The sequence below is a fragment of the Nymphalis io genome, chromosome 12, assembly GCF_905147045.1.
Source record: "Nymphalis io chromosome 12, ilAglIoxx1.1, whole genome shotgun sequence".
Classification (NCBI taxonomy): domain Eukaryota; kingdom Metazoa; phylum Arthropoda; class Insecta; order Lepidoptera; family Nymphalidae; genus Nymphalis; species Nymphalis io.
Genome location: NC_065899.1, coordinates 1,976,488 through 1,996,501, shown reverse-complemented (window position 1 = coordinate 1,996,501; position 20,014 = coordinate 1,976,488). Strand labels below are relative to the sequence as shown.

Below are 20,014 nucleotides of genomic sequence, written 5' to 3'. Positions count from 1 at the left end.
GTTTTATAAGTACATAGTTAAGTTCAATATAATGATATGTCTGGAGACGTGCCAATATTTCACGTAACATACGTTTAGCGACACGCCTTATAATTTGAACCACGACATAATTCCTAAAATAATTATATTCCAATGTCTAGTTCAGATGAAAGTAAAACGATAAAAAAATATTGACCGACATCCGCTCATACCGACATATAAACAACATTCAATGATTGCTACACTCTTGCTACTCTATGAAAGAAACACTATTTTCAACACGCCGAGATATTTAAACTATGTTTAGAGATCCACCTTGAAAACACGAATTAGTTTAATTATTCGCTTGATCTGGAAATATAAATACTTATGAAAGTTGTTTATACGAAGTTTAGTTAAATGATTTATCTCTTTCTGTCATCATTAATTAATTAAACATTAAAAGAAGACAGCACTGTTTAACTGTTCCCTCCCTAAGCATAATTTACAGGTAAAGCCGTTAATATATTTTAATATCCTTGAGTTTTATTTATATGCTTCTCAATGATTTAAAAGATTAAAGTTTGTTTTTACAACTTCAGAGTATAATAAATTAATAAAGATCGGTTATTAGTCACTTAGAAGTTTTAATTTACTGGTAGGTAGTAGGGCTTTAGGCAAGCTCGTCTGGGTAGGTACACCCACTCATCAGATATTCTACCGCAAAACATCAGTACTTGGTATTGTTGTGTTCCGGTTTGAAGGGTGAATGAGCCAGTGTAATTACAGGCACAAGGGACATAACATCTTAGTTCCCAAGGTTAGTGGCGCATTGGCGAGGTAAGCGATGGTTAACATTTCTTACAATGCCAATGTCTATAGGCATTGGTTACCACTTACCATCAGGTGGCCCATATGCTCGTCCGCCTACCTATTCAATAAATAAATAAAGTATGCGTTCTACATTAGATATAAATAATAAACAATTGATTATCAAAGTACTCACGTTCCAGCCTACAGCTTCAACGTAAAAGTCTACTTTCTCCGGGTCTTCAGGCTCCGAGTCTGTGTCAAGTAAAGTTTCATTGCCACTGTCCGAGTCACGTGTCACACTTCGACTCTCAGCTACCTCTGCGACTGTGACCTTCTCTCCGTCTTGCTCTTCAACTTCTTTTAATGGAGCTAAAGGTGTAGATTCTTCGAGTGCAGCTTTCTGTGTCGCTTGCTTGAGGATCGATCCAAATTTTTCAAAGAAACTATCGTCCACTTCTTGTATTCTGAAAACAGATTACACTTTTCAGACTTTTTCATCAGACTTTTAACTTACAGAACGAAAAATGTACCTACGTCTTCAAATAAACGTTTTCTAGCATTCTGCACATCTGTTTTAGGATGCAATATTTTATCAAATAATAATTGCATATAGCTCATATTTAAGTGAATTATCTGCATGGATGTTATAATGCTGTAAGTTACTTGTCGGATATGGATTATGAATAATCATATAACAAATGGTAGGTAGAAAAATATAATACCTAACGAATAATTCATCGACTACTCTTTCAATTAGAAAGAGAAAATGCCTCCAAACCATTAACTTTCTGTAATTACTATATACTAATACCTCTATCTCTCTCTCTCTAATAATAAATTGCAAAAGGTATACCCCATTGTTATTATTCAAGGAATAGAGTGATTTCTAGATAGGTATTTCTGCTAATGAAGGAGGTTTGTCATCTATTATGACTATGAGGATATATATATATATATATATATATATATCCTCATAGTCATAATAAAACAAATATATATATATATATATTGTATTATTTACTGTATAAGAAACACACTGATAGCCACGTCGAAGTATACAAAAAACTTTGTTCATAATCAGTTATGAAGTCAGTATGCAATACTTTACTTCATTTGTTTACTCAAATTAAAATATTATCTTTATTATTGAATAATTATAAAAATAATTTAAACAAACAAAGCAAAAGTAGAATTACCTTGGATATTATTTAAATATAGCTATATTTAAACAAAAAATATTCAATATGAATATTAATAGCTGCATTATAATATTTCAATCAATGCATGACATGCTACTGAATATTAACTATGATCAAACACTTGAATCATAAATTGTAAGTGTCTATAAAAGTGGGTTGGTATAAAAGTTACAACCATCTTATCATTGTACTTCAAACATAAGATTCAATCAAAAGGGTTTATGTTAAAAAACAATTACGCATATATATTTTATTGTAACTGTATACATTTAATGTACATAAAGATTATTTTACAGAAAAAACAATAATACTTAGGCATATTATTATTTCAGACATCTTATAAATACTAAGAAATAAATAAAACAAGATATAATAAAATCATTTTAGATAAACAATTGATATATATTATTATGACTATTGTATATTGGATTCAACCAGTTACATAATTTAATTTATATAACAACAAGCATATTTATTTTACATTATGTTCTAGGATGCGAAGTCTTATAAAACAGATCTCAATAGACTATTCTAAAATCACATTTTCTGGAAGACTGGAATGATTATCTTATTCAATTTTATACCTTTTATTTTGTCATTATAAAATGATAGAGCTTAATTATATATAAATACACTTGTTTAATCTTAATAAAATGACAATTAGAGGAACCTATTCAGCAACTTTAGTACCAATTTTTTACTCAACTATGACAAAGCCGAAAGGAGTTTTTCTCTTGTTATGATTAAACCTCTATTTGTCCAAAGCTGAAAACAGAGTGTATTTTATGTCTGTATACTCTTCAACACCATGTTTGCTTCCCTCTCTGCCAATTCCCGACTCCTTGATACCTCCAAATGCCGGTTCAGCAGCTGACAATATTCCATCATTAATAGCGACCATGCCAAAATCTAACTGACGGGACATTCTAAATGCTTGACCAAGATCTTTTGTGAACACATATGATCCAAGACCACTTCTTGTGCTATTGGCAATTGTTACAACCTCTTGCTCTGTTTCAAACATGTGGCATACTGCTACTGGCCCAAATATTTCTTCAGCATATATTTTCATCTCTGGTTTGACGTCAGTAAGAATAGTGGACTCATAAAATTTACTTCCTATATCCAATGCAGGTTTACCGCCAATAAGAGCCTTAGCACCTTTTGAAATGGCATCTTCTACTAGACCTGCGACCTTTTTGGATTGTTCTGTGTTAATTAAGGGTCCACAAGTCACACCTTCCTTTGTACCAGGACCCAATACACATCCCTTAGCAATTCTTTTCTTAAAAGCCTGTACAAATGCCTCAAAAACATCCTTGTGTATTAAAAATCGATTCGCACCAACACACGCTTGTCCATTGTTTCTGAATTTAGCAAGCATAGCATGTTCTGCTGCGTGTTCAATGTCAGCACTTGGGAAAACTATAAATGGTGCATTACCACCTAACTCGAGGCTTACTCTCTTGATTCCTTTAGATGCCATTCCATACAGAATTTTACCGACATGAGTCGAACCAGTAAATGAAATGCATCCCACATTAGGATCCTCACACAGAACTTTTCCTATTGCAGGAGCATTTTTTCTGCTTGATGTAACAACATTGATAACACCTTTGGGTACTCCAGCTTCTTCTGCTAATTGAGCTGCAGCTAGAGCTGTCAAGGGTGTATCCTCAGCGGGTTTAATGACACATGTACATCCTGCTGCCATTAAAGCACCAACCTTGCGAGTGATCATTGCAAAAGGAAAGTTCCAAGGTGTAATGACCGAAACAACACCTAATGGTTGCCGTGTCAACATTATCATCTTATTAGGCCAAGGGCTTGGAACAACTTCACCGTTTATGTGACGAGCAGTATCTGCGAACCATTCTAGAAATGAATTACCATATGCAATTTCTCCTTTAGATTCAGCTAATGGCTTTCCTGATTCAGCAGTTATAATTTGTGCAAGATAATCTGTATTCTTAGCGCATACATCAAACCATTTTCTTAATATGTTAGACCTTTCTTTTGCAGTTGTATTCTTCCAAGTTTTAAAAGCACTTGAAGCAGCATCAACTGCTGTTTTAGCGTCGGCAGCTTCCATATCTGGAACCTCGGTAATAACTTTGTCATCCGCCGGGTTGATTACCGGAAACACTGCTTTGCTGCCAGCACTCACCCATTGTCCGTTAATGTAAGCATTTTTATTTAATAAATGTAAGCGGCGACTTCCGTTCAAAAATAAACTTGATTTATTTGATAAACTAACAACATAAGAAGAAATCATTTTAAATTATATTCGATGAAACTTAGAACTTCGCAAAATGTTTCTTATCAATATAGTGTTTATTTAACGCAATCACCAATGTCACTTGATAAGATGTATAACTCTAATGCAGAATTATACACCTTAAAAATAATTGATTTTAGATCCAGAAATTAATATTTAGTAGAAACTGAACATATTATTTTTTTATACTATTTGACAGCCGGAAAAATTTTGACAACTATTGGGCCTTGAGTACAGAGTAAATTTTACGATTTGTTCAGCATAACGCATGTAGCACAGATAACGCCAACAACGATACGAAAAGCGTTTTAGAATTTCGCAACGTAATAAAACTCAGATATAATTCTGTTATAGGTGTATCATAAAAACAATCATTTGTTAAAAAAAAACTATTAAAAAATATAGCTATCATAAAGCAATTTTTATAATTATGCAATTTTGTACGTCAAAAAATATTCAAATTTTTGCGAATAATAAATAAGCCGATTGGTTGGTGTTTTACAAAACTCTCAACTTGAATAATTTGACAGGACCAAGACATATTTAATACTCTTCTTATTTCTAATTATAGCTATAAGGCACAGCAAGCTGTAATAATACTCTTAGTAATGGTTGTTTTTCCATGCATATGAAAAATTATTAAAACTGAAATAATCATTTTGTCAATTAAAACTCAGTACTTTTTTTTTCAGTAAGTTTAAACAAATCAATAATATCGTTTTGTATAACATATTTTAATCAATGTAATGACGAGTATATTATTTAGATTAATTAATCACGTTTACTTTAAATTATCCCTGGTATTTATGTTACTTAAATTTTAAATTTGGATAAGCTTCAATTGAAATGCGCTTCATAAATTTCAGCAATTATACTATTTCATATGGCAAGTTGCAGATTAGCTACAGCGCAGATAAAGCGCTTATACGTAGCTACGAAATGATGATTCGATTCGTGAATCGTGTGTAGTTTGTTAAAAAAATGCGAGTTTACTTTTCAACAAGAAGCTTATATTTTGTAATATAAAATACATCTTTATATATATTAATAACAATTAATACGTAAACATTGAAAATAAGTTTGCTCATAGTTTTTCATAATAATTTTAAAAGCAAGGAAGACAGAAAAAAAAGTACATTGGACGAATTTTGATCACTCGTAAGTCGTAATAGTTTCAAATAAAAGTGGGTACGTACTGGCTATCGTGCACCTTTTCTTCTACCGATTTCTGTTGTTGCAATTTTTCATAAAAACCTTTCCACATTGATTCTTCATCCATTTTGCTTATTTATTTACACAAAACTTTTTAATAAATACTTGTTTTATCCACTGAACTAAAGCACGACCAACCTTTTATAAACTTGATACAGCCATAACAATCTTCCGCTCTATCTGAATCACCAAAACGAACGACTCATAATTATCTCAAAAGAAAATGACGTAAACACTACCAGTTAACTTGAGGTTATAATATTGAATAATCACAAAGGGAATAACATTATTTCACTCCGTTCAACATCACAGCCTCTTTGAAAGTATTTACTTTCTAAATAACAAACAACATATGACACATGCAAAAATAATTAATGCTATTTAAATATTTGTGCACATGATATGTTAGATAGTTTTTTTTTTAATTTTATCATTATAAACACGCGTCTTGTAATTATTTTGTTTGATTCATGTAGGCGTACAAAATAAAACTGACGTAATCCAATCCAAGGAGGTCGCAGTCACCGTCCAATGTTCAGTGCCGGTGCGCCATGCCATGCGGCAACAAATGATCTACGCACGGATGTTTTAACGATACATAATCAGTATGCAAATATACTTAAATTATAAAATTTACTTGGTATTTTTTTCTAAAATAAGACTAATTACGCAGACACGTGACAGAAACAATCCTACTAATCATAAGACAAATATATTTGTACTGCACTTTTGTATACGTACCCGATAAATTAAAGTCAATCAGTCATCGCTATGTGCATTTTGTTTACCAACATATTTGTTTTGTGATGAATTAGAGGAAATAAGACATAATCGAAGTAAAGATAAACTTTAACCCGCTTAAAGGGCGTACTAATTATCTTCTGTTCAGAATTTATGAATCGTTACATAAAGTATAAATTAAGATTTTTAGGCGGTAGATATGTGTGTGTATGTTATAACACTCAGAAACAATATTCCTTAAGATATTCGCTGCTAGTTCTATAAATAACATTTTTGAATTTCAACTTCAAATTAACCTCAATAATAATTATGTGAAAATGAATAAATTAAGCTAAGGCCTCTTCTTCTTTATTTTTTGAGGAGAAGGTTTGGAGCAAATTTCACCACGCTGCTCCAAAGCGGGTTGGTGGAATACACATATAGCAGAATTTCAGTGAAATTAGACACATACTGATGTCCTCGCGATGTTTTCCTTCACCGTCAACCACGAGATAAATCATAGACACAAATTAAGCATATATATATTACAGTGAATAGGCAAGCGTTTGACCATTGACTTGCGTGATCTTAAGCATTGTCACGGTCTAGGATATAACACACCTGCCCAGAAGGAACCCATTTACCCTGGATTTGAAGACACCAACGTTATACCTATCAGTTTCGCAGTCGAATGATAATTATAGATTCAAAGCGCTTCGTACGTAGTCGGGGAAGCCTGGCCATTCGATAGTAAAATAGGGCGGGAGGAATCAGTTTGTGTAATTCTTGAGAACATTCTCCGAAAAGTATCCGTATAGAAGACTGAAAGTGATGCAACTACACGTCGATGTTCGAGACTCGACCAATGTGTCGTCTCCTATCAGCCCCCTGGCACGCCTCTCAATCAACTCTAGAGCCTGAAGGTGCGGTGATAAATAGTGATAATTCTGCGGTTCACGCGTTCTAACCACTAGGCCATCTCGTTGTGCAAAATGAATAAAAATACCTCATTAATTATTTTATTAATTAATTTTTATGTTTTTCTGACACAAAATGCAATGAGGAATAAACATTAAAGCAAGGCCGTGTCAAACATTATTTTCATTGTTATCGTCTTTTGTTCAGATTATAATTATGATTACTTATAATTAAATAAATCACTCTGGTCTCGACGCAATAACAACATTGTACGCTAATTACCAAATTTAGATTTATATTTAAAATCCATAAAAATAAATAAAAATTTGGTAAATAAATGGATATATCGAAGTAATATAATTATGTCCGTTTAAGCTAGACAATAAAAGGTGAATGTTGTGTACACTTATAATCCATATACATATCAGAAGTTGATTTTTTCTCTGTGAATGTTATGTATGACACCATATAATATGTATATTGTTAGTGTTCCTATTAAATAAATAAATAATGGTGCCAGATTAGTCTCTATTTTTTTACATTGCTACTAGTTTGCCTATCAGCTGATGATGATGACGCTGCGAGATGACATTTTCCAGACACACTTACCTTCATCCCGCATACTTTCAACCATATCAGAGAGGCCTTTGTAAAATTATAGACCGAAGCGATTCAAGAATTCAACCAAACCAAATGGTTTAAACCATTCAAAGCACCGATACTCGACCTTTTCTTTATAGGGGCCGCAAACACGTGTTTGTTATAATGTAGCCGGCCGCAAACGAAAAAATATTTAGGTACCTTAGGTAATGATTCTTTAGGTTTCGAGATTGTTACAAATTAAATAACTTTGAACGGATTTATCGCGTATATTTTAACATTTCAATACGTTTTAAAAACTTTGGAGTATCCGGGACCACAAGCAGTTGCTTAATTCAAATTATTTAGGTGTTAATAAAAACCTTTGAAATTTGAAATAGTTAAAAATAACGTAACATCAAGTGGGCCAACCTCAAAAGCCCGGCGGGCCGCAGGTTGAGTACAGCTCATTTAAAGGCTAAATATTTTTGACAATGTACATCAATGCAGGAGCAACGTATACTGTTTAGATTTTTTGTAAATATTGTATTTATGTTTTTGTTATTTCTCTAGTCTAATTATCTTAAAAGTTCTAGCTTCTACATTTATCATACGTATTAATATGATAACATATCTTATACATATTCCTGTATGGTTATAAACTTCTCTATGTTCAATTTTCGCTACGTACAATTAGGCATTTTACTGGTGGTAGAACTTTGTGCAAGCTCGTCTGGGTAGGTACCAAGCACTCATCAGATATTCTACCGCAAAACAGCAGTACTTGGTATTGTTGTGTTCCGGTTTGAAGGGTGAGTGAGCCAGTGTAATTACAGGCACAAGGGACATAACATCTTAGTTCCCAAGGTTGGTGGTGCATTGGTGATGTAAGCGATGGTTAACATTTCTTACATGCCAATGTCTATGGGCGTTGGTGACCACTTACCATCAGGTAGCCCATATGCTCGTCCGCCTTCCTGTTCTATAAAAAAAGGCTGTGTGATATTAACCATTTTTTATAAAGTAATAGTTTTCTATGCGTTTTTCAATTTAAAGAAAATCACGTGTCGGCATTTGTGTGAATAAAAAAAAAAAACATTTAATCAGGTCAGAGCAACAATTAAACCAAAATTTTGCATACCAAATCATCTTTAGCGCGCCTCTTGATTCTCCAAATTTTAAGCCCTTATGTAATAGGAACCCGTATCAAAATCAGAATAAAATCGATTCAAGTAGGCTATTACATTCACCTAAGAATCGTCATTTACCAAATTTATATAAAATTTAAACTTAGGTACCATATGTACTTGTAGATTTAGGTGTAAGTAACCTATCAATACTTGGTCAGGCCGTAACCTGATCCTTATTACAATTATATATTATTAATTATTTGGTTTTATTACTTATGTACCATAAATTTTATTAATATTCATTAACATAGAGAAAAAATGTGTTATAAAGGAAACCATAAGTAAAAGCATTCTATAAGTTTCTATTAGGAACCCTGGAGTGTGAGTAATTTGGTCATTAAAAAATATATCTATATACAAAAATAGCTTTATTTTTTATAAAAATAAATGGTTCTTTTTTAATTCTATCTAAGTATGTTAATTCTAAGGTATCATTTAAAAAAAACATCACCTTGAAACGAAGCTAAGTAATAGGGAGCATTACAACTACACTAGAGGCTTGGCCTTGATGTTTCAGATTGTAATAAACGCCTCGTCTGATACGCATTGCTTTTTTACTCGTTTTTTTTTTCTAGCAACGCATCTTAAAATATATAGCCATAAAATGTAAAGATGAATGATTTAAAAGAGAGCACTTTTCATCACGATTTCGACTTTATAATAATATAAATATATAACATATAAAGCTTCTTATGTATATTCGACTACAAGCTACTGGTCTCTGGATACCAGATTAAAATTGAATCTGAATAAAGCCGCATTTAATTCAGTAGTGCAAAGATTTTTTTTCCTCTATTATCTACCTACAGACCTTTTCAGTTACAGGAGGAGCAAAGATAAATAAACAATTTACATAAATAATTGGCGCGATATCATTAGTCGAGATCTAAAATAATCTATGGTGCGTAGTTGTAATGGATGCATGAAAAAAAGGCGTTTTGTATATCGCTTGATATTGGAACTTTGGACGTACTAAGAACTTCAGTATATTTTATGTAATTTTTCATGTTTTTATCTTTTCTCCGAAAATCAACTTTTTCCTAAAGGTAAGTAACAGCCTGTAAATGTCCCACTGATGGGCTAAGGCCTCCTCTCCCTTTTTGAGGAGAAGGTTTTTCCTAAAATGGACACTTAATTCTCTTATTACCTTTGCCAGTCACAGGAAAGTTCCTTCATGACATTATAATTTTGAATAAAACCTCTCTTATTTTCCTTTCCAAGAGAAAGAGAGAAAGAATATGATGTGTACTTTCATTTTAACAATATAAACCAATGACATAATATTTTGTTTGTGTTTTTAATTTGATATTCAGAAAAATAAACTATATGTCTATAATATTTATCAAATTAATAATTGATGCAACTACACCCTATAATTGCCTCCAATGAATAAAATACCACTGACTTTCTTACGCCCGTTATTCTCGAACCAGTGTATTTGTCTCGCTAAACAAGTGATAGTGTTTCCTTTGACTATCAATACATAAGATAATAATTAAAAAAGAAACATTTTTAGTAATGTCTCCTAGTGTTTACAAATATACTATACCAACATACTCAGTACCAGTATTTATATCATTGCTATGGATTAAATAATTATTTTAAAACAAATATGTATGAATGAAAACAATAAACGGGGAATGCAATTGTTAATTTTTAATTGAAATTGTCAAATGAATAAATGGACAAAGTCCAATGCTAACAAGTGATTATCTGGTTAAAGATCTAACTCGACAGCCAGATAAACTGACATATAAAAAAAGTTCAGAAAAATTGAGGCGAGTCATTGACATTGCATGTAGGTGTTTTTTGCGTGGTATATAAATTGATACCTAATATCTTATGAGATTGTGGGTGTGGGTGGCGAAAACAAAAACGTAGTCTAGATGTAGCTAACTAGATACACTTTTATTTTACTAGTATATTTTTTTTAAATCTATAATAAGCAATGAGGCCGTTAGGAATTTGTCTAACTAGTTAATAAAAGTGGTACTTGTCTATGGAATTATCTTAATGTGTTTGATAAGATAGTATCTATATATTTAATAGCGCGCCATAAGGTTATGTTGAGTATTGTCTATGCCGGATACCCTTAACATGAATAATACGTATATAAATATATATTAAATGGATTTAAAAGATAAAAGACACAAGATACAGTGATGATAATACATAGACCAGCAATAGTTAAAAATAAAATATGAACAATACATCAACGAGACAAGTTAATCCGTTTCTGACACGCAATGCAAACAAGATTGCAATTATCTGGTAATCAAAATGTAAACACAGGTGTTGTCTCTGCCTTAAAGTAAACGAGTTTTTAAACTGAATAATGAAATATGTCACAAAAAAATGGTATGTGTTCAATGTACTCGATCCACTCCTTCAATTTCCTATTTTACGCTTTAGAAACCTTTTTTTTTACTTCAAAATAAATTTGTATATTTTCTAAAAACACTGACAAGTTTCTATTTTTCAAAATGCTATTTTTTACAATTCTATAGTAAACTAAGAAAAATCGAAATTAAAATTTCAAAACACATTATTTAAAAGTAAGTATACGTATACTTGATGGACACTTTTTGATAGGCTTGATGAACACTTTTTAAACATTAAACAAAGTTAAAAACATGGTAATTATTTTTATTAGCTATTTAATTTTTACTCGGTTATTTATTGAAGATGGTAAGAGAAAACAGAACTCATATGAATAAGTAATAAAACTATATATTAAAAAGTGCCGAATTACGACAAACAAAATAAATCAACTAAGTATAATATTATAGCCAATAAAATTATCATTCAGTATTTAAACTAATTTTATTTTTAAGCACATGACGTACGTTTAATTAATATGATAACGGTATTCTTACTTGCGTCGGCTAATAATTTCATTTTCTTGTAACTTTTTGTATACAAATCCCCACGGATCGTCAAGAACTTTTCGATCCATTTTTTAAAAAAAAACACTCAAAACTTCACCAATGTAAAAAAAAAAACAATTTTTTAACTGCCCAGTTGTACGTTTGTATTAGTAATATAATTAACATACTCCGTGCAAATTTTCAGGTTTCACGTACCGCGAACGCGGAGTGCCAATGTCTGGCTAGTGGCTAACGACACAAGCGACTCAGAGCTTTGTTCGTTGAGGTTTATTACCTACTCCAGTTTTTTAGAGATCCAAGGCTGTCAGTAGGAAAACCATCCATTGTTATAAGTTATAACAGTACAATCAACGGGAATATTGCCTTTACGCAACTGAAGATAATTGACATTTAAAAAATTTACATTTAAAAAACTGTTTTTACATATGTTTAAATATCGAATTCGAATTTTGAAAATAATTAGAAAGTGTAATATGCTTAATAATTTGATCCAGTTAGTTTACAAAACTTATTCCTTGACTATTATATAGCGTGCACAAATTACATGGTCAAAATATATGTAAGTGGCGTCCGAGATTTTGTTTTACAATTAACTTTATTTGAATAATAGCCTTAACAAAAGAACTAACAACATTTTAAGAATTGTTCATTAGAATAACCTCGTGTTATTAATGTATTTTTATATTAGCACCAGGTTCGCTACGCGTTCGGGGTTTGCTTAAATCTAATTGTCAATTTTGATATATAGGACTATATGTATTACAATATTTTAACAATATTTATAAATCCTTATATACAATAGTTTGTTTCTTAAATATATTATATAATAATATGTTTTGATCGTTCTTTTTTAATCGCTTGTTTCAAGAAGTCATTTTAATAAAATCACTAACAATTTCATGTAAAAAAACACTAAAAAATAAAAAGAAATCAAAAGAACCAAAGTTTCGAGGTAGCAAATTTAGTATATAATATATTTTATATTTATAATTACAAGTAATAAGTATATTATTAAATATGTAGAGAATGTCTCGTTAACTAAAATGAAACGAGTATTTTTTTACATAGTTGAATTATTGCACATTATTCGTGTAATTAATATATAATGCATATATTAAAAGATACTTTATTTGTAAGTATAATATAAATAATCTATCTTATTTTAAAACTTCTTATTCGTTCGAGGATCACGCACTGCTAGACTGATTCTGATAAAACGGTAAACGGTGTATATATTATAGAAACCGGAGATATACCACATAAACTAAATCCATATTACCGGGAGGTCAGTTTTTAATTAACCTTGCTCTGATGTAATAAAAAAAAAACAAAAGCAAAATAATCCAATAAGGGAATAGTGACGTAATCGTAACAGGTCATTTCATTTTTGCGAACTTAGATATTTCGATGTAGATTAGTGTATGTGTTTCTCTTACTCTGTCTTACTTTTGTTGATGTTTGATCACGTGACGTCATAAGTTTCTATATGTGATTTACAAACATTTAGGTGTTATCTACAATTGAATTCCATAGTCTATATAACTTGTCTAGGCCCGGTAAGGATACTAATGATTGAAACTATGGCACAAAGGTTTTGTCTATGGAATAGAATAATATAAGCAAAGATTTTTTTGTTCAAATATTTACATGCATTTAGACTATGAATATAGAATTAATAATACTGAACATTTAATACCGTAAACGGGTAAAAATTAATCTTTTACCAATGTTTTATATTGCAAGTTGTAGTCATGCGCGTGGGCAAAATGTGTGCAATGTAAATTGCAAGATGGTCATGACTGTCGTGTTATTGTTATGCTAATAAACATTCGTTGTCAGCACACAGCAATTTGCAAGTATTCAAAGACGCATTATCAACGTTTTTGTGTCACATTATTTTTCTAATACCTTGGTATTCATTTCTACAAATTCATCCGTTACAATTTATTTATTGTTTTATATAAACACCTTATCGACTAACAAAATGGAACAGTAGGAAAAATTTACTTAAATCATTGAATTAAAATTAATGTAAGCGACGCAACGCCGAATTCTTTTTTTTTTATCGCTGGAAAAACGCGTTACGTATGTGGGCCTCGCCGGTGTCCAAGACGCCGAGTGCGCCCCGAACATCGGAACACCCACTAAAAAAAACCAGCAGTACCCTTTCCGTCTTCACGAGGAGCGCCACGAAAACGCTTTCGCATACTATCATGAAAAAACGACGAATACCTACTAAAATAATTGGAATTACTTATTAAATAAATTCCTCAATAATAAATAACAAATGCCTTGCGTCTAAAGTTCTTTCTTTAATAAAAATTGAAATTAGTTATAATAAGCAGTAGGTATTGAATACATTTTTTAAGTTACCATGAGTAGAAATTATACGCTAGATTTGTTGTTCTTCGTTTATACAGCTTTTATAGCTACATACCATAAAGTGCTTGCTTCGAATCCCAGCCCCCAGGCCGGTTTAATAAACAATCAGTATTGGGAAGTGTTATACAAAATCTAGTAAGTGTGCCTCAGAAATCATGTACAGGCGTTTGTCTTGCACATCGGGTGCAGGCAGGTGCTCACTCGGCTCGTGTCATGTTGTGTCCCATCGAAATATGAAAGTTAGGGAATAATAAGGGTACATATTGGCTTTATCTCCATATCGCCATAGAAATCGTTGAAAATTGCTCGGACTAGATATCATATTATTGTTCATCAAAGTAGTAAAAACGCTCATAAAAATCATGCAGTTTTACCTTGCAAGCACATGGCAATCACACGTAATATAGTTACTTATTTTTCTGTTATTACTAAATCTACCTACCAAAGTTCGTTCGTATGGACTCGCGCCATCTGTGTTAAAATAGCTGTACTAAATCAGAAACCTTCAACAGCGCGCGCGCTTTAACTCCTCAAACATTATTCTGTTTCAAACAAACGTCATAGGAACTATATACTAAGAGATTTTGAAATTATAATCATTGTACTTAAATGTAAATAATTCTGCCATCATTCATCATTATATCACCATATCATAATTATGTCAAAATATATCCATGACTAGACCGCCACGAACCAGATATCACCTCTGAACAAGATATAAATTTGACCTTCTCGAACTTTCGGAAGCTGTAATAGAAATTGGCTGTTAAGAATTTCCCTGGTAATGGGAAAAATGCCGAACCCGGGCTTTCCAAGGCCAGTCTGAAAGATCCCAACTACTAAAACAAACAAATTGTTTGAATATCACCTCAGTATCTCAGTATCAGACAAATCTTTTAGAAGGCTCGATCACTACGAATATATAAAAATAAAAGTAAACTCTACCAAGAAGAACTGTCAAGAATCTCAATAGTTTTTCTTTTCAAAAAAGAAATACGTACTAAACTATATATACCATATTCCAATCGGAGAAGCAGTAAAGGTAAACAAATCGTAAATTTACAAATTGCATGCAATTTGCTAATTGTCTGCTGTATTACGCACTATAAACAGTTCTTGATTAATTTATAATACAACACTATTCCACTTAACTAGTTATAACCACATTAATTTAAATTTCGAAGTTCCGATTACAACTTCGCGGACATTAAAAACGCCATTTTTTCACAAACCCATATCCCATAATAATATCATAGATTATTCAAGATCTCGACCAATGACATCGCGTCAATTGATGTTGGTGACCAATGATATCGGTGTCAAAGTTGGTTATTTGGGATTATTCCTCTTGTGGTTGGAATAGGCTATATCTTTTTTTATTTTAACCAACGTCACTTCAGAACGCCAGATTGACACCTGCGATGACCAATTGAGGTGACCATCAGCTCGGTCAAAACTATCTTTATATAATATAAAGAGGTAATGTACGATTGGATGAAGGAGGAAATCTTTAAACTACGAACCAATACTTTCATTAATATTCAAACCAAATTGTCTATTATTGTAATTGTTTTAGGCAAAAGGGGGGCTGAAAACTCACCTGGTGAAAAGTGACTACTGCCTGGACATCTGCAACACCAGGGCTTGAAGGTGCGTTGCCGGTCTTTAAGGAATGAGTACGCTCTTTCCTTGAATGTCCTAAAAATGGTCTCATAATTCTAATAATACGATAAACTATATAATGTCGCGACAAAATAAAAAGGTTTGTCGTGGCGATCAATTTTGCAAAACAGTCGTGCAATTGCGTTTCTCGCGAACGCTGCTTTAAAAGTAAGAGCTATATGAATGCTTTCTATAGAAAACAGTGACTTAAGCGTATCTCTATCATTAACTTTTTATTGACAGGGCAAGAAAATAATACCTTGCATAGTTTATAGTTATCTAAGGTACAGTTACTCCTGATGCACATGTACAGTTACTAAACTTGATAGCAAAACATAGTTATATAATATAGGAATAAAAAAAAATATATATATATAGGAATTATATATTGTATCTTCTATTACCTACAGTGCCAGTATTAATAATTATCGAACACACGCGAGTTCGAAATTTAAACATTTGTTTTATCTGTGGCACAGTATGTATCAAATAAATTTAAGGTTCATTTTTCTGTCTTATATCTGCTAAGTTCGGCCAGTAGTAAATGAATTTTTTATTTATTATGTATTAAGCAAATTTAATTTATGCTCCCAAATTGCACCGTTATAAAAAACTAAAACAGTATTTTTTCATAGGAATGCCAAGTACGCATAGACAAATTACGTAGTTATTAACGGAAATCCTTACATGGGAAATCATGAATTACGTAAAAAGTCCATTTTAATAATATAGTAGATTTTCCTATTAGATACGACAATAGATAAATACGTAATAACATGATACCTTGGTACGACCTCGGATATCTTACATTTATTATTTTCACGAAGATTCATAGACCAAACTGTAAAAAAAAATAAAAATAATAATAACTAATATTATTAAACTAAATGTGATAAGTTCAGACCGAATTTGTTTCCTACAAAAGTTGAAAATAAGGCGAAGATAGACATTGTAGAGCCATTCGTTTCATTATGACATATTAAAAAAAAAACAAACAAAACTTCCTTTTTTAGATTAGGATAATATTTAAAGTGATTAAAATTTCAGTAGGTATATCATTCCTTGCCGTCGACCTTGTCCTATCAAAATAATTAATTTAAAAAAAGACGCAGTGTCGACATCTTTAAATTAGAAAATCGAGCTTAGACGGTCTTATCTCGATAATTATTAACATAATTTTAATGTAGTGATATTTAAGACTCGATGCCCGCAATGTGTGTAAAACGTCGATAAATGCTATTTGGATAGTTTGCAATTGGGAAATGTTGGCACTGCCGTGCTTCGGAAAGCACAAAGTCATTAGTCTGCATCGGAAGTCTCTTAGGTCGTGTCGTACCGTCCGTACCGTCGTAATTCGAATATGAGATTGAAACAATAGAGAGTGCACTTATGTTTGTGTACACATTTATTATTGTAACACCTGCGCCAGCCGCCGTGACGGCTATCGTTCAGGACATTAATAGCAGTGTATATATATATCATATTAGTGATATTTTAATAGCATTTTCATCCTCATCTATGTTATGCTTTTATTTTATTTATCTATAAAACACTGATATTTTATTTATTGTATTTTTTTACTTATTGTATAGTTTGCTATTTATATTTCTTTCTCTGCAATGTCTCCTTCTTTATCGCAGAATATATCGATACGAGGGTGGAGTGTGTCGTTCCATAATAGTATTTTTTTTATAATATTGCCTCTACTGGACAGGAGGGCTGGTTATTTTTTCGCCTAGAGAATTGGAATTGCGATTCAATAGGGAAATGCTGCTAGCATTCTCCCCATCTTTCCACGCGGTTACGATTTGTACAGTAATTATTTTTAATTTTTATTTGTACATATTTAAGGTTTTATGTACAAAAAAAAGTATAATATATAGTGTCAAGCTATTTCAATTAATCATACCTGTAGTGGGTAGTAGGTGATATAACTTATTAGTCATTAGATATTGGTATTACTTTGTATATGGATATTTATTTCATGTTATTATTCAAAGATTATTATTAAAGTAGCTTGTAAATGTCCCAATGCTGGGGAATTTTTCTGAAGAAAATCCCAATAACTTATTAACGGACCGACCTCGGGCTCGAACCCAGGGCCTCGGGATCAGCAGCCTTATGTCTATGCACTAAACCAACGAGGCAGTTAACTACATGCATTTCCTTATGAGTTTTTCCTTCGCCCCTTCGAATTATAAACAAAAATAATTTACACGAAATTTCAGTGGGATTCTCCCGGTTTGAACTCGGAAACGGGTAATATTCACATCTTTTAACCTCTACATCTATCTTAAAAAATAACAACGTAAAACAATGAGGTGAGTAATGAAGTACTCACTTAAAATAGCAGTACTTAATATTGTTATGTTCCGGCTTGAAGGGTGAGTGAGCCAGTGTAATTACAGGCACAAGGGACATAACATCTTAGTTCACAAGGTTGGTGGCGCATTAGTGATGTAAGCGATGGTTAATATTTCTTACAATGCCAATGTCTATGGGCGTTGGTGACCACTTACCATCAGGTGGCCCATATGTTCGTCCGCCTTCCTATACTATAAAAAAAAAAGAAGTGAGTTCTTACAGAATTGTCAATTTTACAAATATTTAGAAAAAAAATGGTTTTTAATTGATCTGTGTATCATGTATATACTTTTATTTACGGAAATATCAATTATATTATTAAGTTATATTCAATCACGTTAATAATATGAAAATTTGCTATTTTAAAATTAATACAATCTTGTTCTAGTAACGCCATCTATGTTACGCTTCCGTAAAAACATCTGTAATGTGAGCAATGTTTGAATTTTATGGGGCGTCCGTTACCTCGTGAGCTCCTACTGTCGCCGACCATCAGCGCCGATGCGGGCATCGGTGAAGAGGACGACGACGATCTGGAGACACGGTAGGACGACATCACCCTCAAAAAAGGAAAATCGTAATCGTATTCGTAAGGACTTATAGCCACCGGGTCATAACGACCCTGGCCCTCTAGGCCAAAACGCAAGGACACGACGGATGAACCGTCGGGGAGGACCATCCCGGGTAGGGGGGGCAACCCCGAGGCCCGTACCCAGACTGGCCTAGGCCAGCCAGGAGGACCATTGATTGAATGTTTGAATCGATACCATAACTTTGCTTGTTATAACTTATAAATGTATATAAATACCATATAATTAGAAGTTATAACAGCTGCGAATATGATGTATATTCTAATGTTAAGAGTTTTTATTAATTAGTATTATATGTAACGTAAGACGGTAAGTCGGTTCGGTCGGTTCGGAAGAAGCCGAGATGGGCTAGTGGTTAGAACGCGTGAATCTTAACCGATGATCGTGGGTTCAAACCCGGGCAAGCATCACTGAATTTTCATGTGCTTAATTTGTGATTATAATTCATCTCGTGCTTGACGGTGAAGGAAAACATCGTGAGAAAACCTGCATGTATCTAATTTCATTGAAATTATGTGACATGTGTATTCTACCAACCCGCATTGGAGCAGCGTGGTGGAATAAGCTCTAATCCTTCTCCTCAAAAAGCGAGAGGAGGCCTTAGCCTAGCAGTTACTGTTTATGTAACGTTGAATAATATTAAAATAAGTACCTATTTGTTTTAAGTTGTCGAAATAGTTAGGTCACATTTCCGTAATAAATATTATTATTAGTACCAGTCGTTCCAGCCCGCGGCATAGCCGGCGTGTGAGAGTAGCGGAGGTGTGTTAGGTAAATGTAACCTATGTCACATCAAAATAAGTTCAGTGGTTTAGACGTGACAGCGTAACAGGCAGACAGAGTTACAATCCCGTTATATATTTATTATTATTGAGTCCATATATGAACCATCCCAATTTATTGCATCCACGTTTGCGAATAAAATAAGTAAAATTATAATCGGCTTCGCATGAGTTGAATAAGGCTCTACATGAAATATTTATATCATAAATCTCTATTGGATTACGTGGCGCACGCAAATAGCCATATTAACTTAAAAATAGATAACGCTTGTATACTTTTAAAATCATGAAGTAATATTTGATTGTATACAGTATTTATAAATATAAATAAAATTAAAGTGACAAACTGGGATTTAAAAATAACTATCTATTTGTAAGTTAGTTATTTTTAAATCACAGACCGACACTTTAATTTTATTTATTTGTATATATACTATATACAATAAAATATTACTTCATGATTTTAAAAGGGTACAAGC

At 32.3% G+C, this 20,014-nt stretch overlaps 2 protein-coding genes and 1 long non-coding RNA gene across 6 annotated transcripts in view; 1 reads left to right on the top strand and 2 right to left on the bottom strand.

Annotated features, from left to right (window-relative positions):
* Window positions 1-20,014, bottom strand: part of LOC126772156 (protein unc-13 homolog 4B) — a 44,570-nt gene that overhangs the window by 19,894 nt on the left and 4,662 nt on the right. For 2 of the 4 annotated variants that reach the window (XM_050492342.1, XM_050492343.1), the window contains exon 2: window positions 965-1,235. In XM_050492342.1, the coding sequence (XP_050348299.1) occupies window positions 965-1,235 (271 nt within the window). Of the gene's footprint in view, window positions 1-964; window positions 1,236-5,444; window positions 5,926-11,743; window positions 11,850-20,014 lie in introns of those variants that run through there. The other 2 variants (XM_050492346.1, XM_050492345.1) reach the window with 2 other exon arrangements.
* LOC126772203 (succinate semialdehyde dehydrogenase) lies at window positions 2,292-4,558 on the bottom strand. The gene has a single exon (XM_050492459.1). The coding sequence runs from the start codon at window positions 4,243-4,245 to the stop codon at window positions 2,722-2,724; it is 1,524 nt and encodes a 507-aa protein (XP_050348416.1). The 5' UTR covers window positions 4,246-4,558; the 3' UTR covers window positions 2,292-2,721.
* On the top strand, window positions 5,156-6,096 carry LOC126772291 (uncharacterized). Its single transcript, XR_007669641.1, has 2 exons — window positions 5,156-5,436; window positions 5,937-6,096. It is a non-coding gene; the product is annotated as an uncharacterized LOC126772291 (long non-coding RNA).